At 43.8% G+C, this 22215-nt stretch overlaps 2 protein-coding genes across 3 annotated transcripts in view; one reads left to right on the forward strand and one right to left on the reverse strand.

Annotated features, from left to right (window-relative positions):
* LOC142657373 (cadherin-related family member 3-like) overlaps positions 1-7389 on the reverse strand; it is a 44811-nt gene extending 37422 nt beyond the window's left edge. Inside the window, exons 1-2 of the mRNA XM_075832396.1 lie at positions 7347-7389; positions 4552-4748 (exon numbers count right to left, since the gene is read on the reverse strand). Coding sequence (XP_075688511.1) covers positions 4552-4748; positions 7347-7389 — 240 coding nt within the window. The remainder of the gene's footprint in view (positions 1-4551; positions 4749-7346) is intronic.
* Positions 1-21970, forward strand: part of C7H3orf49 (chromosome 7 C3orf49 homolog) — a 50098-nt gene extending 28128 nt beyond the window's left edge. The window contains exons 3-7 of one of the 2 annotated variants that reach the window (XM_075832397.1): positions 12901-13164; positions 14944-15278; positions 16539-16669; positions 19062-19172; positions 19944-21970. In XM_075832397.1, the coding sequence (XP_075688512.1) occupies positions 13055-13164; positions 14944-15278; positions 16539-16669; positions 19062-19172; positions 19944-20141 (885 nt within the window). In that variant the 5' untranslated portion in view covers positions 12901-13054 and the 3' untranslated portion in view covers positions 20142-21970. The remainder of the gene's footprint in view (positions 1-12900; positions 13165-14943; positions 15279-16538; positions 16670-19061; positions 19173-19943) is intronic. The other variant, XM_075832398.1, reaches the window with a different exon arrangement.
* The last annotated feature ends 245 nt before the right edge of the window (positions 21971-22215 follow it).

A 22215-nucleotide genomic window follows, 5' to 3' on the forward strand; every position in this document is an offset into this window, starting at 1 on the left:
GAGGTGGGAGTGGGGGCCGTCTTGTCCCAGGGTACCAGCTCACTCACCCATCTCCGCCCCTGTGCTTACTTCTCTAGGAAGTTTTCGCCCACGGAGAGTAACTATGATATTGGCAACCGCGAACTTCTAGCCATTAAATGGGCTTTTGAGGAGTGGCGGCACTTCCTGGAGGGGGCCAGACACCAGGTAACGGTCCTTACGGATCACAAGAATCTGGTTTTCCTAGAATCGGCCCGGAGGCTTAATCCTAGACAAGCTCGGTGGGCACTATTCTTTACCAGATTTAATTTCTTGGTTACCTATAGGGCTGGGTCCAAGAATATTAAGGCTGATGCTCTGTCACGTAGTTTCATGGCCAATCCTCCTTCTGAGAAGGATCCTGCTTGTATTTTACCCCCTGGTATAATCGTCTCTGCCACGGATTCTGATTTAGCTTCTGATATCGCGGCTGATCAGGGTGCAGCTCCCGGGAACGTCCCTGGGGACAAACTGTTTGTTCCCCTGCAATACCGGCTGAGGGTACTCAGGGAAAACCATGACTCCGCTCTATCTGGTCATCCTGGCATCTTGGGCACCAAACACCTCATTACCAGAAACTATTGGTGGCCTGGGTTGCCTAAAGACGTTAGGGCTTACGTCGCCGCTTGTGAGGTTTGCGCTAGGTCCAAAACCCCTAGGTCCCGACCTGCGGGCCTACTACGTTCCTTGCCCATTCCCCAGAGACCTTGGACCCATATCTCCATGGATTTTATCACCGATTTGCCTCCATCTCAGGGCAAGTCGGTGGTGTGGGTGGTAGTCGACCGCTTCAGCAAGATGTGCCACTTTGTGCCCCTTAAGAAGCTACCTAACGCCAAGACGTTAGCTTCTTTGTTTGTGAAACACATCCTGCGTCTCCATGGGGCCCCAGTCAATATCGTTTCTGACAGAGGGGTACAATTTGTTTCCTTATTTTGGAGAGCTTTTTGTAAAAAGTTGGAGATTGATCTGTCCTTCTCCTCCGCCTTCCATCCCGAAACTAATGGCCAAACGGAAAGGACCAACCAATCCCTGGAACAATATCTAAGGTGTTTCATCTCTGACTGTCAATTCGATTGGGTCTCATTCCTTCCCCTTGCTGAATTTTCCTTGAATAACCGGGTCAGTAACTCGTCAGGGGTCTCCCCGTTTTTCTGTAATTTCGGGTTTAACCCAAGATTCTCCTCCGTCTCCCCTGGTTGTTCCAATAATCCTGAGGTAGAGGATGTTCATCGGGAACTGTGCACTGTCTGGGCCCAGGTTCAGAAGAACCTAGAGGCGTCCCAGAGCGCACAAAAGATTCAGGCGGATAGTAGACGTTCTGCTAACCCCCTGGTTTGTCGTCGGGGATTTGGTCTGGTTGTCGTCCAGGAACTTGCGCCTTAAGGTCCCGTCCAGGAAGTTTGCTCCCCGATTTATTGGACCTTATAAGATCATTGAAGTCCTCAACCCTGTATCCTTCCGCCTGGAGCTGCCCCCATCCTTTCGCATACATGACGTCTTCCATGCCTCCCTCCTTAAACGCTGCTCCCCGTCCTGGTCCCCCTCGAGGATACCTCCTGTTCCCGTTCTCACCCCTGAGGGGGTGGAATTCGAGGTGGCCAAGATTATGGACAGTAGGATGGTCCAGGGCTCCCTCCAGTACCTGGTCCATTGGAGAGGATACGGGCCGGAGGAGAGGACTTGGGTACCTGCCCGTGATGTTCACGCTGGGGTATTGATCAGGAGGTTCCACCTTCTCTTCCCCACTAAACCGGGTCCCCTTAGTAAGGGTCCGGTGGCCCCTCATAAAAGGGGGAGTACTGTTAGGGATCTGCCAGGTACTTCATCTAGGTATACTCCTGGGATTAATCAATCCACACCTGAGGCCAGACCTGTTCGACTGACACCATCTCCCACCAACCAGGGTGGCAGGCTCAGGAGTGGGAGAGCCTATCGCGGCCTGGTCTGTCGGAGTTAGCTCCGCCCCCTGTCCTTTATTACCTGCCCTGTTCTCTCCCTCAGTGCTTGTAATTCTTTTGGATTCCTGGCCCCACTGCTGCTTTCTCCAGCCTGCTTCTGCCGTGCTTCTGCCTTGCTGCAGTTCTGCTTGACCTGCCTTGCTTTGCCCCTGGCTTGCTTCTGTCTCCTTGCCCGCTTGGGTGTACTCACTTCGTCCTGGTCCTGACTGTCCGTTCGCCGCTCCGTTTCCTCGTGGCGTTCCGTGGCTACTGCCCCTTCCCTTGCATGTTCCCTGTTTGTTTTCCTGTGCACTTAGATAGCGTAGGGACCGCCGCCCAGTTGTACCTCGTCGCCTAGGGCGGGTCGTTGCAAGTAGGCAGGGACAGGGCGGTGGGTAGATTAGGGCTCACTTTCCCTTCACCTCCTTCCGGCCATTACAATCTATCTATCTATCTATCTATCTATCTATCTCATATCTATTTATTTATCTATCTATCTATCTATCTATCTATCTATCTAATATCTATCTATCTATCTATCTATCTATCTATCTATCTATCTATCTATCTATCTATCTATCTAATATCTATCTATCTATCTATCTATCTATCTATCTATCTATCATCTATCTATCTATCTATCTATCTATCTATCTATCTATAGCAATCAATCTAATAATACTAATTATTTATTTATTTTATTATTATTTTTGTATTATTATTATTATTATTATTGTTATTATTATAGTTTTCAAATCCATTAAATTTTTAATCACAAACATGAAATATTTCCTGAAATGTAATTTTGTTTAGCAAGAATTTATTACACTCTCAGTATAAATACTGTTTACACAAAGTCTCAGTAATGTGATATTTGTGCCATTTACAAAGGAACAGATTGCCCCCAAATCCCTTAGATCTGCAACCTGTTCATCATCTTTTCCTGAATTATGGTAATTGTTAGCATAGCAAAATCAACGTGGGAAATAAACTCAAGTTAAGCGGAATCTAGATAGAAAAATGATCCGATGCCTCTGTACAAACTGCGATGGTAAAAAACGAAACTTCATAAAGTAATTCAGTGTTCAGTGTTCAGCGGCAATAACAATTCTGATTCTTAAAGGAATTTCTCACCAAATATTCACCTTTAAATTAAGTCATCTATAAAATGCTGCAATAAGGCTAAACTAACATGTTAGATTGCACCCAGAATAAAGTGGGAGAATAGGAATAGGTACGGAAAGTAAGTGAGTCCTCCCAATATCGGTGACTGGCTGGCGGCATCACCAATTATCAACCATTATTACAGCTGCCACAGGGTCCTAAAGTGCAAATTGGTGTAGTTATGTATTAATATGGAAGCAGGGAATTTATTTCTGCATAAATATTCAGAATTTAGCTTTACACAGTGTGGGAAAACCAGGTGACAAGCCTACCGTAGAGACAGGGAACTGCTATGCACCCATTGTCGGAGGAGCCTCACACTGATTTGCTTCCCCTGCTTGCTCTAAAACTGTCATAGGAGATAACTGCAGCCGCCACTAGGGGGAGCTCACGGCAAGCAGATTTAGGCTGTGTTCACACATGCTTAAAAGCACACAGCGTATCTGCCCTGGTCGCTATAGGGAAGTCCGGCCGAAAAATTGCACCAAATTGTGGTGCAGTTTTTCGGCTGGAATATCCGCTACGAAAATCCCGCAGTGAAAAAAAATAAAATAGATATACTTACCATGGCAACGCATCCCTCCAACGTCCTGACGTTCACCAGACCTGGGATGACGTTTCATCTCATGTGACCACTGCATCCTGTGATTGGCTGCAGTGGTCACATGGGATGAAACGTCATCCCAGGAGTCCGGCCTAGACAAAGAAGCACAGACTTCTGGGTAAGCTTTTTTTTTTTTCCTGAGCTGCGATTTTTGCAGCGGAATCGCAGCTTTTCCACCATAAAAATCGCAACATGCGGGTTTGAAAAATGCACCACAGGTCAATTTCTGAGAGGTCCTTCCGCTTATCATTTACGCAGCGTGCGGATGAGATTTGTTCAAAATCCACTCTGCTGCTACTGTATTATGTTGCGGATTTTCCGCAACAAAATCCATTGAAGAAAATCTGCAGCATTTACGCTACGTGTGAACTTACCCTTATTGTTCTATACTAGGTTTTAATTCGTTAACAGTTATCTCCACCTAGTGGTGGCCAAAATTAACTCATTTATCAAGTCCGAAAAACAGGGCTCCTTTACACAGCTATATAACAAAAATAATTAGTGCAGAATTTTGGTCCTAAAAATGTAATTGTGGATAATAACGTTAATACAGGGGTTGTACATTTGGTAGAACTCTCAGTGAGTGGGGCCCATTCTCAGATTTCAATTATGATTTTTCTCTTTAAAAATTTGGGGAAAATACTCTTTAAAGCGATTCCATAGAATAATTTTTTTTTATACTGTATTAATTCTACATTCTTGCACAGACCAACATAAAAAAAACAATCTTGAATTATAATATGATGGACAACTACTACATATAATGCTAATTTCTTTGTGTTATGTACAATATTTGTATCTTGTGTATTCTTATATTTTTCGTACCTCCCAGTAATCGGCGGCTTTTGGAATAATCGTGAATGGATGTATCACTGGATTCGAGTTCACTATAAAAGGTGATCCGACTATTGAATCAAATTTTGCAGCAGTTGCAATTATCCTTGCCACCAGCGTGCTTCGAGGGGCATTTTCAGGGAGGGTCACATTGTTAGGCAGAGATAAAATTGGAGCAGAAGAGATCGCTGGTGAGGAGAAGAACCAAAGACAACAGTGACAAAAAGAAAATTGGTGATTATAGTAATATTCCTCAGTAGGTTTACCTTGTATTGAGTATGGATCATAACTGGGATCAAATATAATACAAAATAACTCTAAGAAGAACATTGATATAGTAATATTAAAGGGATGTCTGGTTTAGAAAACCTATTTTCAAATACCCTATTAGGAAATTAGAGCGGAATTCCCAGTTCAGAAACCTCATAAGCCAGAGTAGAGGGTGGCTGACTTTGGAGGACCTAACATGTCCATGCTTAATGTCCTCTGCGGGGGCGCTGTAGAGAAACGAAACACTTGCTGCCCGATTCTCTCACAGATTAAAGCTAATTGCTGGTGGTGCCAGCAGCAGGACACCCTGTGGTAAATGTATTGTCACGGGACTCTTCTAACAAAAAGGGATCCAAAGCGGGCAAGTGCTTTAACCTTAAAAAATGTCATACCACTATAGAAGTTGGGACAAATGTCAATGAAGAGCCATTCCTACAATACATTCCAACAGCTGGTAGGCTATGCTACAAAAGGGTTACCCAATGGACTTCTGATAATACTTATCAGGTGTCTCCAGAATTTTCGGTCATTATCTCTTATGGTATCAGGACAAATTTAGGCCCTGTTCACACTGAGTTTTTTGACGTGGAAACCACATCGGAAAGCACGCCAAAAAATTTCAGAAAATGCCTCCCATTGATTTCAATGAGAGGCAAAGGCGTTTTTTTCCCCGCGAGCAGTAAAACCGTCTTGCGGGAAAAAGAAGCGACGTGCCCTATCTTCGGGCGTTTACATCTCTGACCTTCCATTGACATCAATGGGAGGCAGAGAAAGCATTTTTCTCAGCATTTTTGCCCGCATCGCTCAATGTCCGCGGGCGAAAAATGCCACGAAAAACACCACGAATAACGTGGCAAACGGCGTGCAGGCAGATCAAAATCTGCCTCAAAATTCCAGATAGAATTTTGAGGCACAATTTTCTGCCTGCAATAAACTCTGTGTGAACAGGGCCTCAGGGTAAAAGAAACATGTTTATTCTTGGGTCCACAAAGCAGAAGATATGTATAAGGTGAACATTGCCTCTCCGATAATTGAGGTACAAGAGTGACTGAACAAGGGGGTTTTACACTGGACGATTATCAGGCAGACGAGCGTTCATAGAACGCTAGTTGCCGATAATTACCCTGTGTAAACAGGGGACGATCAGCAGATGAACGTCAGCAGCTCAATCATCTGCTGGTCGTATCATTTTAAAAAAGTGAAATATTATCATTGTCGGCAGCACATCTCCCTGTGTAAACCGACGCGCTGCCGACATGATAATAACGTATGTGGACGAGCGATCGGAGTAACGACCGCTCGTCCCCATCCATAGCTCCATGTGACAGGAGCAAACGAGCCCCGATCATCGATGTCTTGTTGATCGACGCTCGCTGCACCGGCCGCTTATCAATTTATACTCAAAGGACAATGACCATCTAGCTGGGAACAAACACTTGATGTCCATGAATAATGACAAAGAGTCTCCTATTGGACAGACATACTAGAATGAAAGGACACACTGACACTTGTGGTTCCAGAAAATGGTAACTTTACACTTGAGATTTTATACAGTGGTTCAATGACACTTGAGGCTCCAGAACAATCAGACAGATACTTAGTGTCCTAAATTTATGGCACAATGACTGTTACCATCCAAGATTTGAGAGTCCAATAAAGAGTCCAATAAAATGCTAAAATTGACACTTCAGATTCTATGGAACGGTACAAAACTACTTGAGGCTCCAGAACAATGTCATACTGACGTAATATCATCCCTAAAGACAGAATGACCACCCTCTTCACCTCACACTTCATTCTGTGCCATCCCAGAACATTTGAAAATAATGGAAGCTCATCCTATATCAATGGGGAAGTCAACTTTTAACACTTCGTAACTGTTAGACTGGACACCAAGGAAAAAACGATTTTGCATAAATGGAGACAGTGTAAAGAAATATGGTCACCGTCCCCGAGATCTGCTTTCCTGGACCTAGTTCAGAAGTCCAATCCAAAGAGACCGGGTTGTTAAAAACAAACTTCCCCTTTAATACTATCTACTACCATTACAAGCGGGCAGAGGGTTTCCTGTACAAATATTAGTACGGTATTATTACCACTCACATTAGCCAGTGATTCTTAACAACCATGGGGGAGCCCATAAAATGCTTCCACTCCCAGGAAAACCCCTATTTATATTCCTAAGTAGGAGGGGTGAAGCATTTTATTATCTATTGGCCGAGTTTTGTTGCCAGCCCCCATGCCAAGAATGTATGGGCAGGTTGAATGAGTTTTCCATCCCTTCTGCAAAAGTGACGGGTCTTCTGGGGAGCCGTGACTTGAATATACCGGGACCTAAAGCAAAATCTGTAACAGGCACCCCCTCAGGCACCAGGCGGGACTGCTACCTCTGCCCCCGATAGCTATGCCTTTCCTCCTGACCAGGCTTTGAGTAACCCCAGGATACCAAGGAACTAAGGTTGGGAATCAGTGATTTACATATAACATAAATCAAAGCTTAACCTATATATACTAACCTTGAAAAATGCTGAACAATAAGGACAACAGTCGCACGCTCATCCTGCTTGTTCCGCAGAGCAGACCTGTGTGACTTTACACAACTTGCACTCTTAATGGTACACGGCAATTAAATGCCTGGTGATACCAAGTATGGCACTCCTTCCGGAGAAATATTATACCTCACAAGCTTTGTTTTGGACGCAGACACAAGCAATGACCGGCAGAGCACTTAATATTACCAAATGTGTTTACTTAGATACAGCTTTATTATGTCATCTCAGAATGGATTCAGAGCAGATCAACCCTAAGACTATAAATATTTCCGTCTGTGTTACAATCGAAGAGTTACAAAACATGACACCACATTATTCCTGTAGGACTATACCAGGCTAGTCCATGCTTGCTAGTATTGGCCTCTCGAGTAGCACCTACTTCATACAAACCGGAGGAAGATGTTACCGGCCAAGATGAAATGTTCAAGTAATCCCACTCTGGTCAAATCCCAAAAAGGATGTCTCTTTAAAACAATGAACTACAGGGCTGTGTTCACACGTAGCGTAAATATTGCGGATTTTACACAACGGATTTTGTTGCGGAAAATCCGCAGCATAATACAGTAGCAGCAGTAGGGATGAGTTTTGACCAAATATCATCCACACGCTGCGCAAATGATAAACTGAAAGAACGCTCCGATATTCACCTGTGGTGCGATTTTTTAATCCGCAGCATGTCAATTGTATTTGCGTAATCGCTGCTTTTTTGTTGCGGGTTTCCCCCATTGAATTCAATGGGGAGGTAAAACCTGCAACAAATAGCAGATGTTGCGATTTTGTGGCGGAAAAGCTGCAATTATGCCACAAAAATCGCAAAAAAAATAAAAATCTTATACTTATCCAGAATTCTGTGCTTCTTCGTTCAGACCGGCCTCCCGGGATGACATTTCGTCCCATGTGACATGGGATAAAATGTCAGCCCAGGAGGCCGGGCTGCAGGACGGCAGAGGGACGCGTCGCCATGGCTACGGGTAAGTATGAAACTGAAAAGTGGACATTCCGGCCAAAAACCTAAACCACAATTAGGTGTGGTTTTTCGGCCAGAATTCCCTGCAGTGACCAGGGCTGATATGCTGCGTACTTTTACGCAACGTATACACCCTGTGTGAACATACCCTAAAGAGATTTTCCACTCTTAGGGCTTATGCATACAGCAATATCATGTGCATGGACCCTGTACGGCAGCATATGGAGCCCCTACAGGCCCATAGGCACTCTGTGTGCTGCCCATAGTGACAGCGAGAGGGACAGTTTTCACCGCAAGTACCAATACGTGATATGGCATACAGGGACAGGCTCTCTAACTCCCAGCTGTTATTATCGTGGGAAGCCATGTCTGACTAGCATTACATGGTGGCCATTAACAGGAATGACCGTCCATGTAACGCATCTAGTGGCCGGGTCCGCCGGAGCCGCTCTTACAGAGTGGCTCTCGGTTCTGGCTCATAGAGGGAGGTTCCAAGCAGGTATATTGTATATCCTTCAGATTTATATTAGGGGGAGCTTTTCCACATGGGTTTGTGTTATAATTTATAAACTGATTTACAATAAGGTTACTGCACAGCTCATTCCATAGATATATTACACTCTGCTATTAGATTCTTGGCAATGAAAATGGACGTATTAATCTGACGTTGTTACTTTTATTTACATGTGTAGAGCCTGAAGGTGCGGAAACAGGGGATAGTAGAGGGAAATTCAGGCAAAATAATCTACTGATATGCGTGTGGAGATCTCATTGGTGAAGTCTGTGAACTCGGATCACCATTAATTTCCTGAATTAAAAAGTCTTCATAGAGCACTCCATTGGCACTGATCAGAGACTTCTGGTCAGCAATATTTGTTTGTGGCATTTGATAGGGGCGTAGCTAGGGGGGGGGTACAATTAAATACTCCTCCTGGAGCGGAATTCCCCTTGACATCACTATCCATATATGGTCAGTTACCTCAGGGGCTCCTCTAGGATAGGAATCATACCTCCCAACCGTCCCAGACATCCTGGGGTATGTCAGGACGCAGATACAGTTGAACCTAATGCTGAAGCAAGGAACAGTCAGCTCCCTGCTTCAGCATTAGTTCAGAGCGGAGGAGCAGAGGGAGCTCTGCCGCTCGCCGAGAACTCCCCGGGCACAGCGCCACTTTAAGCGCTGTGCCCGGGAAAGCGCTTGACGTCACTGTCCATATATGGCCATGTACACTTTTGAAATACGTTGGATTTTTTTTGTTTGTTTTTTAAATAAAACAGCGTATCACTGTGTTTGGTACAACTTTATTATTACTTTTTATTAAAAAATATTTTTACTTATTTTACACTGATAGACATTTTTATTTAAAAAAAAACTTTTTCAAATGTGTACATGGACTTTAAAATATCTTTAATAGCCATTTTTTTTATATACAGAGCTCCAAATAGTCTGCATAGACGTTGGGGGGGGGGGGGGGGAGAAAGAATATGACAACGTTTCAACGCCAGTTTTCTGGCGTAGAAATGTCGTAAATGGCCTAAAAGTCTAAAAAATTTTGACTTTTACATCACTTTCCCTGCTCTCGACACTTTAAAAAAAAAAAAAAAAATAGGTGGTGTTTAGCTTAAATGAGTGTAGCCACCCAAAACCAATGCATTTACTATCGTTGACGCCAGAAGTTATAGCGAAAATCTATGCCAGCTCCTGGCTTGCGTACATTTCCTTTATTGGCGTACGGACAGTCGAAGATGCAACAAATTTATTAGGGGTGTGTGCCTCTTAATAAATTTATTGAATCTTGCTCAAGCTTGATTTTTATTAAGACTGGCACAGACTTAATAAATCTCCCCCATAGATTTAAAAGATAACATCCTGTAGTCACCACTAGGGGGAGCTTAGGATCTTACTGCATACTGTCCATACATTGAGCTCAATAATAACACTGTATGCAGAAAGACAAAATGCACTAAAATGCAGCCGTATTATAGCCATGTAAAACCAGCCTTGATATGCCCTATCCCTGGTATTTGGGAGGCATTTTTTCCCTAGAAATACTTCCATCTATATTCATTTTAAAATGCATGTAGTTTGCATGTTCTCCCAGGGTTTGCATTTTACTCTGGGTTTTTCCGTTTTCCTCCCACACTCCAAAAATATAGTGATAGGTTATTGGTTTCCTATGAAATAAGGGGACATGGACTGATGTGAGTGATGACCATTTCTGTACAATGCTGCAGAATATGTTGGCGCTACATAAGCAATAATAAATAGGTATCAGATCTTGTTGTGGTCAGGGTATAAGTCATACGTAAATTCTAAATGAACTTTCTAAGCATTACTCTATGTATACAATAACATATTCATTTCACTCTTTCCATGGATTTATAACTTGCTCTCTGGATATTTCACACTACATGTCGAACTACAGAGCCTGGTGATATGTGACTATGTGATATGTAATCTGTGACTATGTATGATCTCTCTAGAAGGGTTTTGCTGCCCTCTGCTGTTTCAAAATGGTTATTCACGTGTCAACACAAAATATTGATTCCCTCGGCCCTATGCACACGACCGTAAAAATCGTCAAGGGACGTAGTTACTTCTATTGTTCATTGACACCTTCCCATTTATTTACGGCGGTAGAAGCGTACCGCCAAAGATAGGACATGTCCTATCTTTTGCTTTTTACGGTCTGTGCTCCCATACTTTGTATGGGAGCATGGGATGAAAATGCGGGCGGCTGTCGGTGGCCGGCCGTGCCCGTAATTGGGGCCCGTGAGTACGGGCACGGCCGTGTGCATGGGGCTTACTCAAGTCCCAGGTTGCAGAACCTATAGTGTTCGGAAAAACATGAATGCTAGATAGGTATAAAAAGGTTCTCTACCTTGTCAAATCCACTTTTAGGGTTAGTTCGCACAGAGTTTTTTGACACGGTTTTTGATGCGGAAACCGCGTCGGAAAACACGCCAATAAACGGCCGAAAATGCCTCCCTATCCCTATCTTCGGGCGTTTACGTCTCTGACCTCCCATTGACATCAACGGGAGGCAGAGAAAGCGTATTTCACAGTGTTTTTTGCCTGCGGCGCTCATTGGCCGCTGGCGAAAAATCTGGCAAGATCTGCCTCAAAATTCCAAACGGAATTTTGAGGCAGATTTTCTGCCTGCAAAAAACTCTGTGTGAACCCAGCCTTAGAACATGCTTACCTAATAGGGGTGCAGGTCTCCCACTTTGCACCCCAATTAGCCAAGAGATAGAGTTGACTGTCATTGTCAAGTTTTGTGTGCCCTGCACAGATCATTGCCCCTGATCAGCTTGTTGAGTGATTCGTGTCCTGATGGTCAATGCAATTGAACTTTTAGAGGGGTCACCATTATGAAAGTTTGCCCCAATTTTATAACCCCTTTAAATAGTTATGTGGGAACTGAAAATAATAAGCAGTGTACTCATTGAAGTATGTGAGTACACCGGTAATATACATTCTGGTCCCCCCCCCATCGCGCTGATTCTGAGATTTTAATAGATTTTTATGGCACTGCCGGGTACCGGAAGTCTAGTTCACTTGTTGAGTCCTGAATCAAAGGGAGAAGATCCAGAATTTTGTCAAGTGTCAAAAACACAGTCCTATCTGACACTTCACCACTAATATGATGACTAAACACATAATCAGATGTGCCCATCAAACATCTTATGTTGCCTAACATCATATAGACTATGATCAGATTCTGAAGCAGAACTGAAGAGGATCTCTAACAGATTTTCCATCGCTTTTGATGAGTGGGGGGCAATTTGCAATCACTTTTTTGGGATGAAAAAACACCTGTAGAGGGGTAGTCCAGTTTTATATACCCTGTTAGGTAATTCCTAATAATTAGGGGGGTCCTCTGTTCAGGATTCTCTCTTGGCTAGAGTGGAGAGCGGCTACAAAGAGCATCTCTGGAGGACCTGTCCTGTCCTGCATTACACAGACAAACCATTCATACGAATGGGCTCTGTGTAATGCGTAATGTCCCCTGTGGTGGCGCTGCAGGGAAATTAAACACTTACTGCCAAGTTTCCCCAACAGATTACAGCTGATCGCGATCAGCCTATTGTCTACTGACCCTTTTAACAAGTAGAGATTGTCCAAAGCGGAGAAACCCTTTAAGTGCAATAAGATGAATGATTGAACGATCAAATTAATAATTGTCCATCTGGCAGCTATGGTACTAAACTTCAGAGACTGAGGGTGGGGGGGGGGCATTCTGAAACCCTGCATTGGGCACCAAAATTGCTTGTCGTGCCCATAACCCAGGACAATGGCAAATTATACATTCTCACATTTATACTTGGAATTATAGTAACTTTACTATAAGACAGATAAGATCGTCCAAGATGGAACAAACTCTGTTCACTGTGGTTATAAATATTTGTTCTTCAAGTTCTTCAACATTCACTTCTCAATAACGGAGGAGCGATGGAAGTGGAATTTCACAAGACCCTGATGAATGTTTCATGCTGTAATAAAGCTTAAGAAAGTCTGGGGAAAGTTCTCACTCCTTCTCCCTCTTCCAGAGATACATCTGGCTTATATACAGATATGACTTAAAGGAATCCTCATTGTAATAAGAAGTAAGAACATTAATCATATCACAGTTGACCTTGGATAACATTCAGATCTATAGAACATGACCGGACCACCAGCCGGGGAGTTCAGGTTAAAATAGTCATGGAACGACATCCGGAGACATCAGAGTCTCAGAACCTGATCAAGAAATGCAAAGGACCCCAGCAGAACAAGTGTAACTCTACCCAGGCGAAAAGAAAAGGCATTATCAGGTAATGACAGCTGCTAACGCCAGGAAAAATTATCTGAAAAGGTCCAACTAAGTTAAGGTTTGCTAGAAAGCTAGAAAGCTAGAAAGCTAACATAGCCACACAAATCCCTTAAAGGGTTTCTCCACTTATCACATGGTGTTGTGCTGACGTAATCCTCAGCGATCCGGGAGAAATCAGCAAGTGTTCAATTTCCCTACAGCGCCACCACAGGGGAAATTACATATTACATCGTTCCCTTTGAAATCAGTGGGCTGTCCATGTAATGTCTGGACATGCCGGGTCCTCCAGATCGAGAGACACTCTTGGTAGCTGCCCTCACTCTGGCTAATAGATAATAGAGGAATGTCTATGAGTTTGTTGTCAATGTAAGGGTATGTGCACACGTAGTGACCAAAAACGTCTGAAAATACAGAGCTGTTTTCAAGGGAAAACAGCCCCTGCTTTTCAGACGTTTTTTGAGCAACTCGCGTTTTTTGCTGCATTTTTCGCTACGTTTTCGCGGCGTTTTTTACGTCCGTTTTTGGAGCTGTTTTCATTGGAGTCTATGAGAAAACAGCTCCAAAAACGTCCAAAGAAGTGTCCTGCATTTCTTTTTACGCGGCGTAATTTTACGCGTCGTAATTGCCGTACGACACGTAAAATTACGCGTCGTGGGAACAATACAGCGTTATACCCATAGAAAGTAATGGGCAGATGTTTGACAACGTATTTGAGACGTATTTTCAGACGTAAAACGAGGCAAAAAACGCCTCGTATACGACTGAAAATAGGTCGTGTGAACCCAGCCTAAAACGACGATTAGCCATGTGGGATTTTTCCTGACAATCTTATATTGTTTTTACATGAGATGCATGGCAATTGAAGTGTCAGCAGCCAGTACAATTAATATACTAGATGCTTTATTTTAATTTCAAGACTCTTGCAACAGATAAATGGTTACGAATAATTTGACACATTGTCCTACTGCCTATAACCCAGTTATATGTCTATGTGTTTGTAAAATGGATGTCACTGGACCCCACATTATGTACCTGCAATGGACCAGCAATGCCACATTTTTAGGATGGAAAAAAAGAAAAGTGGGAGTGGGATATGTGGGTGCTTTACTAATTTAGTTATTCTTGCCTAGGTGGCGCTGTAGAGCTGTGGGCTATTAATTTGGCTTCCTCCTGTACTAAGCTTTCATAGAATAATGTATACATGTATTATGTAGCAGTGACTGCAAAGCAGAACATGGAAATATTTTATTATTTTACCAAAGTAGAAAAATTCCTCCATTGGGGGCCAGAATTCTGGTGGAAATTGTGTCAAATTCCTGGTATATATGGCGTGCACAAATTTATCTTGTTTTTTAGATGCTTTTAGCTCCTTCCTTGACAGTTTTGGAAAGTGTCTAGAAAAAGGGTCATGGCTAAGAGTTGTAAAATGCGTCAAATCTATTAACTGCATGCGCCATGAGGTAGCGTAAGGAAGTGGAAACAGCATATTGTGCAAATGTATTATTTGGCGTGCACCATTTTAATAAATCTGCCGCAGTTTGCAACATTTTTGCTGTATCTCACAATCATGCATTTTATGACACTATTGATAAATTGAATTTTTGTATTGAATTTCATGAGAAATTATTGGCTGATCCTCGTTAATCGAGGTGTAATGTAGTGATAGTGTCTAGCAAGCGAATAAAAAACCTAAGTATCTCTGATCAGACAGATGGAAAAGATTTGCATTGGTTTGAAACCATCGGATTGGCCGCTAAATCCTCGGTGACGATTTCTCCAGTTTCCGCAGGTGGCATGGCGCCGTCTCAACCAACCTACTGAACCAAAATTTCCTTGTCCCTAATGAAGAAATATCCAGTGACAGCGACTCAGGATCCTTCATGACCCCAGGGCACAAAAAGAAAAGCTTGGGGCAGAAGATGAAGGTTTTCTTGGGTAAAGTGATAACCACCAGAATAAAGGAAGCCAAGCCTGTAAGTGTCCTCTATGCTGCGTCTTCTAGGAATGAGTCACCAGCGCTGACCCCCAAACAGCATCACCTTCCGAAAATCATTCAACACCTCGCACTCCCACGGGAAACAGTCAAGAGGTCAGGAAGGAGGATCTCACAAGCTGGTAAGAAGGTCAATTATTTGTATACATCTAAATTAGGTTGTGTTAGCGACATCCGTCTAGCTGGTATATACGTGTTACTGTGAACAGAGAACATATTGTCCGCCAAATACCGGCCATTTCCGAGAAAAACTCTACCTTATAATATCCAGGAAGCGGGAAAATCTACCTTATAATATCCAGGAAGCGAGAAAATTCTACCTTCTAATATCCAGGAAGCGTCAATGGATTCTGATAGGGCCCTACTATAAATAAAGGGACAATAAACCTGCTATTACCCAGGTAATTGATGTTTTTTTTATAGTGTATAGGGCAGATTTATCAAAGCTAGCGCCGATTCCAGCTCTTCTTTTTTTTTATATCCCTAAAACTAGAAGCCTGATTGGCTGCTATGGTAAACTGCTTTACTTTCCTAATCCGCTAGTTTTGATAAATCTCTTCCTATAGGCTCTTATTGTAAAGAGTAACGATCACCTCCCCTGACATGTTTGTGTGCGACTAAATGCACGTGACAGTTTGTATTTTGCGGCCCGTAGATAACGGATCCGTTTTTTGCGGTCCGTATGTCGTCAGTGTGTCCTCCACAGCTGCACTGTACGTTCCATAGGTTTGACTTGAATGGACGAGACCGATTCGTAAACACGGACAGGAATAAGACCTGCTCTAAGTTTTGCGGCTCTGTGCCACGCCCGCACACGGATCTGTGGAGACCACGGTCATGTGGATGGAGCCATTAGAAATGAATGGGCCCGTGTGCTATCTGTCCAACAACGCAAAGCACACAGATATAAAACAACGGTCAGGTGCTTGGGGCCTTAGTAAAAGCTTCCATTCCCCATGAAGTAACGATTCTTGTTTTAGAACCATGCGTTCCTCTGTTATTCCTACTGGAAATGTAGGAATAAATTGACTACTGGGCGTTATCATCCCCCTTGTCAATAGGGTGTGTAGGGTGACACAGTCAACACTTATTGGACACACTTTATGAACAATGTACCCCAAAGTGGATTAAAATTTAAATGGCAAAATACATATTGATATAGATATACTATATATATACAAAATATAGATTATTTACGTGGGGAATTTATCATAATAAACTATAGGGTCTGAAAGCTAATCACTTCATATAGGAGCCTTTTGGTTTTATGTCCCTTTAAATGGTTATTGTCTGCCCTTCACTCATTACGATGCGGAGCTGACAGCTCATCCGGAGAGGAGAATACTACAGATTCAGATTCACTTATTGTTTTTCTTTGAAAGCAATTCTCCAACTGGATGTTAATGTTGTAGAGGCTGAGACGGAGCGGATCGCCACGGATAAACTCATCGTGCGCTCCAAGAAAACCACAAGGCGTGTGTCCGTCACCTCGCTGCCTGCGGGACTACAGAAGGTACAGCTCTGTATTCATTCTTGTCATCTGTCCATCCCCAGGATATGGTCGTGATAAGTCATCCATATTCCCCCATGTAAGCTGCTCCCTATAGAAAAGGACATATGTCATTCCTGGTGGAAAAGTATTTTTTCCTTCAGTGATCACCCCCTGAAACGACTGTGATATATAGCAAAACTAGTCCTGAAAGTCCCGTTATGGAAATGTACACCATAAGGCCTTATTCACACGAACGTGTCCGTTTTGCATCTGAAAAAAACTGACACGTTTGTCATGTGTTGCAGTTCCGTGTGGCATCCGTGCGTGTTCTGTGTGGCATCAGTTGTTAATGTCTTTATGTGCACATTTCTGTGCATCCGTGTGCTGTCCGTGATTTTCATGCACCTATTGACTTCAATGGGTGCGTGATGCGCTAAAAACGCACAAGAATAGGACATGCAGTTAGTTTCACGCAACGAAAACACGCTGCGTGAAAAACACTGCATGTGTGAATGGCCCGCTTGGATTGCATAGGTCCGTGTGACGGCCGTTGATTTTAACGGCCGTCACACGGACATGTTCAACGTTCGTGTGAATAAGGCCTTTAGGCTTCATTCACACTGCGCTAGGGCTCCGTTCCGACGGAGCTTTCCATAGGTCGACTACGCTATTGATCCCGTCAAAACAACGGAAACCCTTGCACAACGGAGACAAACGGAAACCATTGGCACCGGATCCGTCACTATTGAAATCAATGGTGATGGAAACGGAAACCTATGGTTTCCGTTTGTGTATGTCAGGGCTCCGTTCCGACAGAAAGCTCAGACGTAACGTAGGAACGAAGCCCCAGCGCAGATGTGAACAAAGATTTTATAATTGTCATCTGTTTATCAATTGTTCTAGCTCAGTAAGGCCAGGATCACACACGCAGTTTTGATGCGGGTTTCAGTGCAGATTTTAGCTCCGTTTTTGGAGACAAAGCCAGAAGTGGATCCAAAAGGAAGGAATGTTATAAAGAAAAGACTGATACGTCTCATTTCTTTTGTGTCCACTCCTGTGATTGCCTTCTAAAAACTAAGCCAAAAACTGCACCAAAAACTGCATGTTATCCTGGCCTAACAAAGCAAAAAAAAATGTGAACCCAGCCTAAATGACAGCACTAATATGTAAAAGTGATGTATCGCCATCTGTAGGGCACAAGTGGTAGTGTTTGCTATCATAAGCCAACGAGCACTGCAACCCCTTCAAAACAGCTGATTGGCAGGGGGTCCCGGGAGTGGGCCCCCGACCCATCAGCTATTGATAGCCTATCCTGAGGATAGACCATCAATTTTTATTGGCTGGAAAACCCCTTTAAGGGCATGGCCCCACGTGACGGATTTCTTCCGCAACTGTCCGCATCAATGCCGCACAGAATCTGCGTTGCAGATTCTGTTGCGGATCTGCCCAAAATGTGCAGTAAATTGATGCGGACTGGCCGTTGCGTATTGAGGTGAAAGTACTTCCCTTCTCTCTATCAGTGCAGGATAGAGAGAAGGGACAGCACTTTCCCTAGTGAAAGTAAAAGAATTTCATACTTACCGGCCGTTGTCTTGGTGACGCGTCCCTCTTTCGGCATCCAGCCCGACCTCCCTGGATGACGCGGCAGTCCATGTGACCGCTGCAGCCTGGGATTGGCCTGTGATTGGCTGCAGCCGTCACTTAGACTGAAACGTCATCCTGGGAAGCTGGACTGGAGACAGAAGCAGGGAGTTCTCGGTAAGTAGGAACTTCTATTTTTTTTACAGGTTGATGTATATTGTGATCGGTAGTCACTGTCCAGGGTGCAGAAACAGTTACTGCTGATCGCTTAACTCTTTCAGCACCCTGGACAGTGACTATTTACTGATGTCGCCTAGCAACGCTCCCGTAATTACGGGTGCACACACGTAGTCACCCGTAATTATGGGAGCCCCATTGACTTCCTCAGTCTGGCTGTAGACCTAGAAATACATAGGTCCAGCCAGAATGAAGAAATGTCATGTCCAAAAAGCAAGACGCATCCGCAGCACACATAACATGTGCATGACAGCTGCGGACTTCATTGCGGAATTTACAATCTCCATTGAAGTCAATGGAGAACTTCCGCAATGAGTCCGCAACCAGTCCACCACTGCTCCGCAACATCCATTGTATGCTGCGGACACCAAATTCTGCACCGCAGCCTATGCTCCGCAGCGGAATTTTCCGCATCGTCTAAACGAACCCTACTAAAAAGCCGCGGAAGGCAATGGAGAAACGGCTCCGCAGCGGAATTCCAGAGAAATTCCGCCACGTGGGGCTTTGCCCTAACTCAACAAATTTTTTGTTCTCCGCATGTTTTATACTCTACTGTGTTTTATATATGTAAATTTCCGTCCTGATTTCTGTGTAGGGTTCATATTCGTCTAAAAAAAGGCAGTTTGCCCTGGTGAGAAGGAAGAAAAAAGCAGTGGAGAAGGTGAAACACCAGTCAGAATACACTGTCGGCAGTCTGCAAATGCAGGTACTACCCGCGAGGAGCATATAGGGTCCCCCCTATTATTATGAGCCATCTAAAATAATGATGTCTTCTTATATAGCAGAGGGGCCCCCTCAGACACGGCTGCACCCCCTGTAGCTAAGTCTCTGTATAACGGTGCACATAGGTGCCAAGCTGCCGCTGTGGAAATTTACACCATATATTCCTATAGGTGACAACAAAATCTGCAACACATGGTTTATTTTTCTGTGCAGAATTTTTCCTTAACGGAAATAGTTTACTAAGCGTTTTCTGGATGTGTTGCGTATTTTGGATGCAGAATTTCATCATAGACTTCAATGCGATGTGAAATTCTGCACTGAAATACGCAACACAGGAGCTGAGCTGAGCTATGCTATTAGGGGTGTGTCTGCCCACAAGCTTGCTGACGCTTTCCACTGACAACCAGCAGAATTGTGAATGCAGCTCTGGGCTATATTACAACACAACAAGGGTGGACGACAGCACGTCTCAATGGTCTATTGGTGCACATCACAAGGACCCTCTATTAAGTGTCAGGTAAATGACGTCAGAAGGCAGAGACAGATAATACTCTGTGTAGGTCGCTGTATAGTTCTAGAGCGTGTACCCGCCGCTGGGGTAAAATACAGACTATAACTCAGGATCAGTAGAAGATAAGTCGTTGATGTCGATGTAGAAACTTTAAAATTATGTTCATAGGTGGGCAGACCATTTAAGGACCAAACTGTCCCTATCTGATGGACACTGTATCTGATCCTTGATTCCTTCTTCTAGGTTGATGACCTTATTGAAACAATTGCTGACAAGTCCAGCAAACTCCTGGCTCAGAGACACGAGGAGCTTCGTCAGTGCGAGTCTCTGGGAGATGAAATACTTCAATGTTCAAAGCAGTTCCAGAGGGTCTCCAAGAAGAACACAAGAAAGTACAAGTTTAAGAATGTTTGTTTCCCTTGTATCTGCTGCTGTTACTAGCGGCTCGTTCACGCCTTCTCTTACAGACTTTTTTATATTCACCGTCTTCTTTTAATACTGACGCACCGTGTGAGTCTCGCTCTCCTGTGCAGTGGGTAACAGATTATTAACAGGGTGAACTCCATGTTGATGAATCTGGCTTAAGCTAAAAAAGTGGAGTCGGACCTTTTCCAACACTTCTCTAAGTAGAAAAGTGGAGGACGACTCTGAAGCCTCGCCATCTTTATCCGACTTTCGTTCGAAAAAGGTGTTTATAAACATGGCGCCCAGTCTGAACGCTATATTTTTCAATGTGTTAACACCAGACAACTGGCATAAATACATTGATAAATCTCCCCCATAAAGTTTTAAATCCCCTGCGTCCCTTTACTCCATACATGATGAAACTGCCTGCAGCCACCACTAGGGGGAGCTCAGTGCATATGAGTTTATACAGTTAAGGCCTCATTCACATCTGCGTTAGAGACTCCGTTAGGGGCCTCCATCGCATATCCAGCCGAGATTACCGGAGACAATAGCGCAGTATGCTGCACTATTGTCTCTGGTAAAATCACAGACACCTCAACAGAAAGCCAACGGAACCTATTAAAGTCAATGGGTTCCGTAGGATGCCGGCGCTGTCCATTGTGCAACGGAACCATTGCTCTCGTTATTCCCTTGTTCTGCTCCTCTGACAGAGCAGAACAACGGAACACACTGACGCAGGCGTGAACATAGCCCAACATTGAAAGCTATAAAAATGTATATGCACTAAGCTCCCTCTAGTGGTAGCTGCAGGAAAGTGCTAAGGCTCAATGTCAAGAAACATGGGTTCAGAGCCAAGTCCCCTTCTCACCACAGCCACATAGCAGGTGTAATCTGCTACTGTCTTCTGTGGCACTGATAAAGCATCTGGTCTCTGGTCACTGCAGTGGGAACAATTATACAGTCAAATAAAGTGAAGCTCAAAAAATACATTTAATATTCTCCATGTGCCTGAGCCACTGCATAGCAACAATCCAGGGATGTACAGGGTGACAACCATAAATCTGTGTACTTTGCTTTTGAATCCCCCCCAGGCTGCTTCCTGTAGCTCACGTGAGGCTATTGCCAATCAGATATCTCTGCCCCTCTCTGCAGTGGGCTGAGGGTTTGCACAGTGCCTGTGACATGCATGCTGCTGCACAGAACAGTCTCCAGCCTCTCCTGTGCCTTAGGCCTGTATCTGTGGTTCTCCAGCAACCTGCTCACAATTTGGAACTATCTATATAGCTTCAAACTGGTCACATGTAATGCCCGATACCAGAGGTACTGTCTACATACAGAAACTGGATTATTCTCTTCTAAGAGGCAAATTAGGGGGGACATGAGGGAAATAGAACAAAAACGGTTATAATATAATGTGAGCTAATTTAGGAGGTGGTGGAAATGATGTGTCGGCAGAAGTTTCTCTTTAATGAATAATGCACAATTACAAGTCATTCAGGGTCTATGGAAGGCTGCGGACCTGCCCTGAGGTCAACTCAAATTCACCTCATAAAGGGAGCGATAGCAATATAAAACAGTAGTATAAAAGGCAACTGCAGTAAATACATTTCCCTGATGTACAGGTGAGGATTCAGTACAGGTGATTGAACAGTTTACAAACTTTCACTCCTGCCAGCAGTATGTCTGAAGATGTTAACGTGTTCTGCGCTTTGGACAATACCCCTACTTAGCAGGGTCCATTGATAATAAGCTAATCACAAAGTGACCCGCTGCTTGGACCCCTGCGATCAGATGTAATAGGTTATTTTTTTATTTAGATGACTGTCTGGAATCTAATGAGTACAATAAATTACCTTGCGCTTTATGAGCTGGTGTATTGCAATACTTCACCAGAGGAGCAGTTTTGCTCATATAGGAATCCTGGAGTCAAGTATCGGCACATTGGTGATGTATCTATAATCTGGGGATATAAATGGTTACGTGCTCTCTTACCTACACATGCTGGTGTGGTTAGAAGATCCGCGGTCTACCCTGGATTGATCGTTTGGGATCTTCAAGTGAAGTGCTCAGACTTGCGCCAATCACTTTTATTTATCAACATGTTTTA

The sequence above is a fragment of the Rhinoderma darwinii genome, chromosome 7 (assembly GCF_050947455.1).
Source record: "Rhinoderma darwinii isolate aRhiDar2 chromosome 7, aRhiDar2.hap1, whole genome shotgun sequence".
NCBI classification, from domain to species: domain Eukaryota; kingdom Metazoa; phylum Chordata; class Amphibia; order Anura; family Rhinodermatidae; genus Rhinoderma; species Rhinoderma darwinii.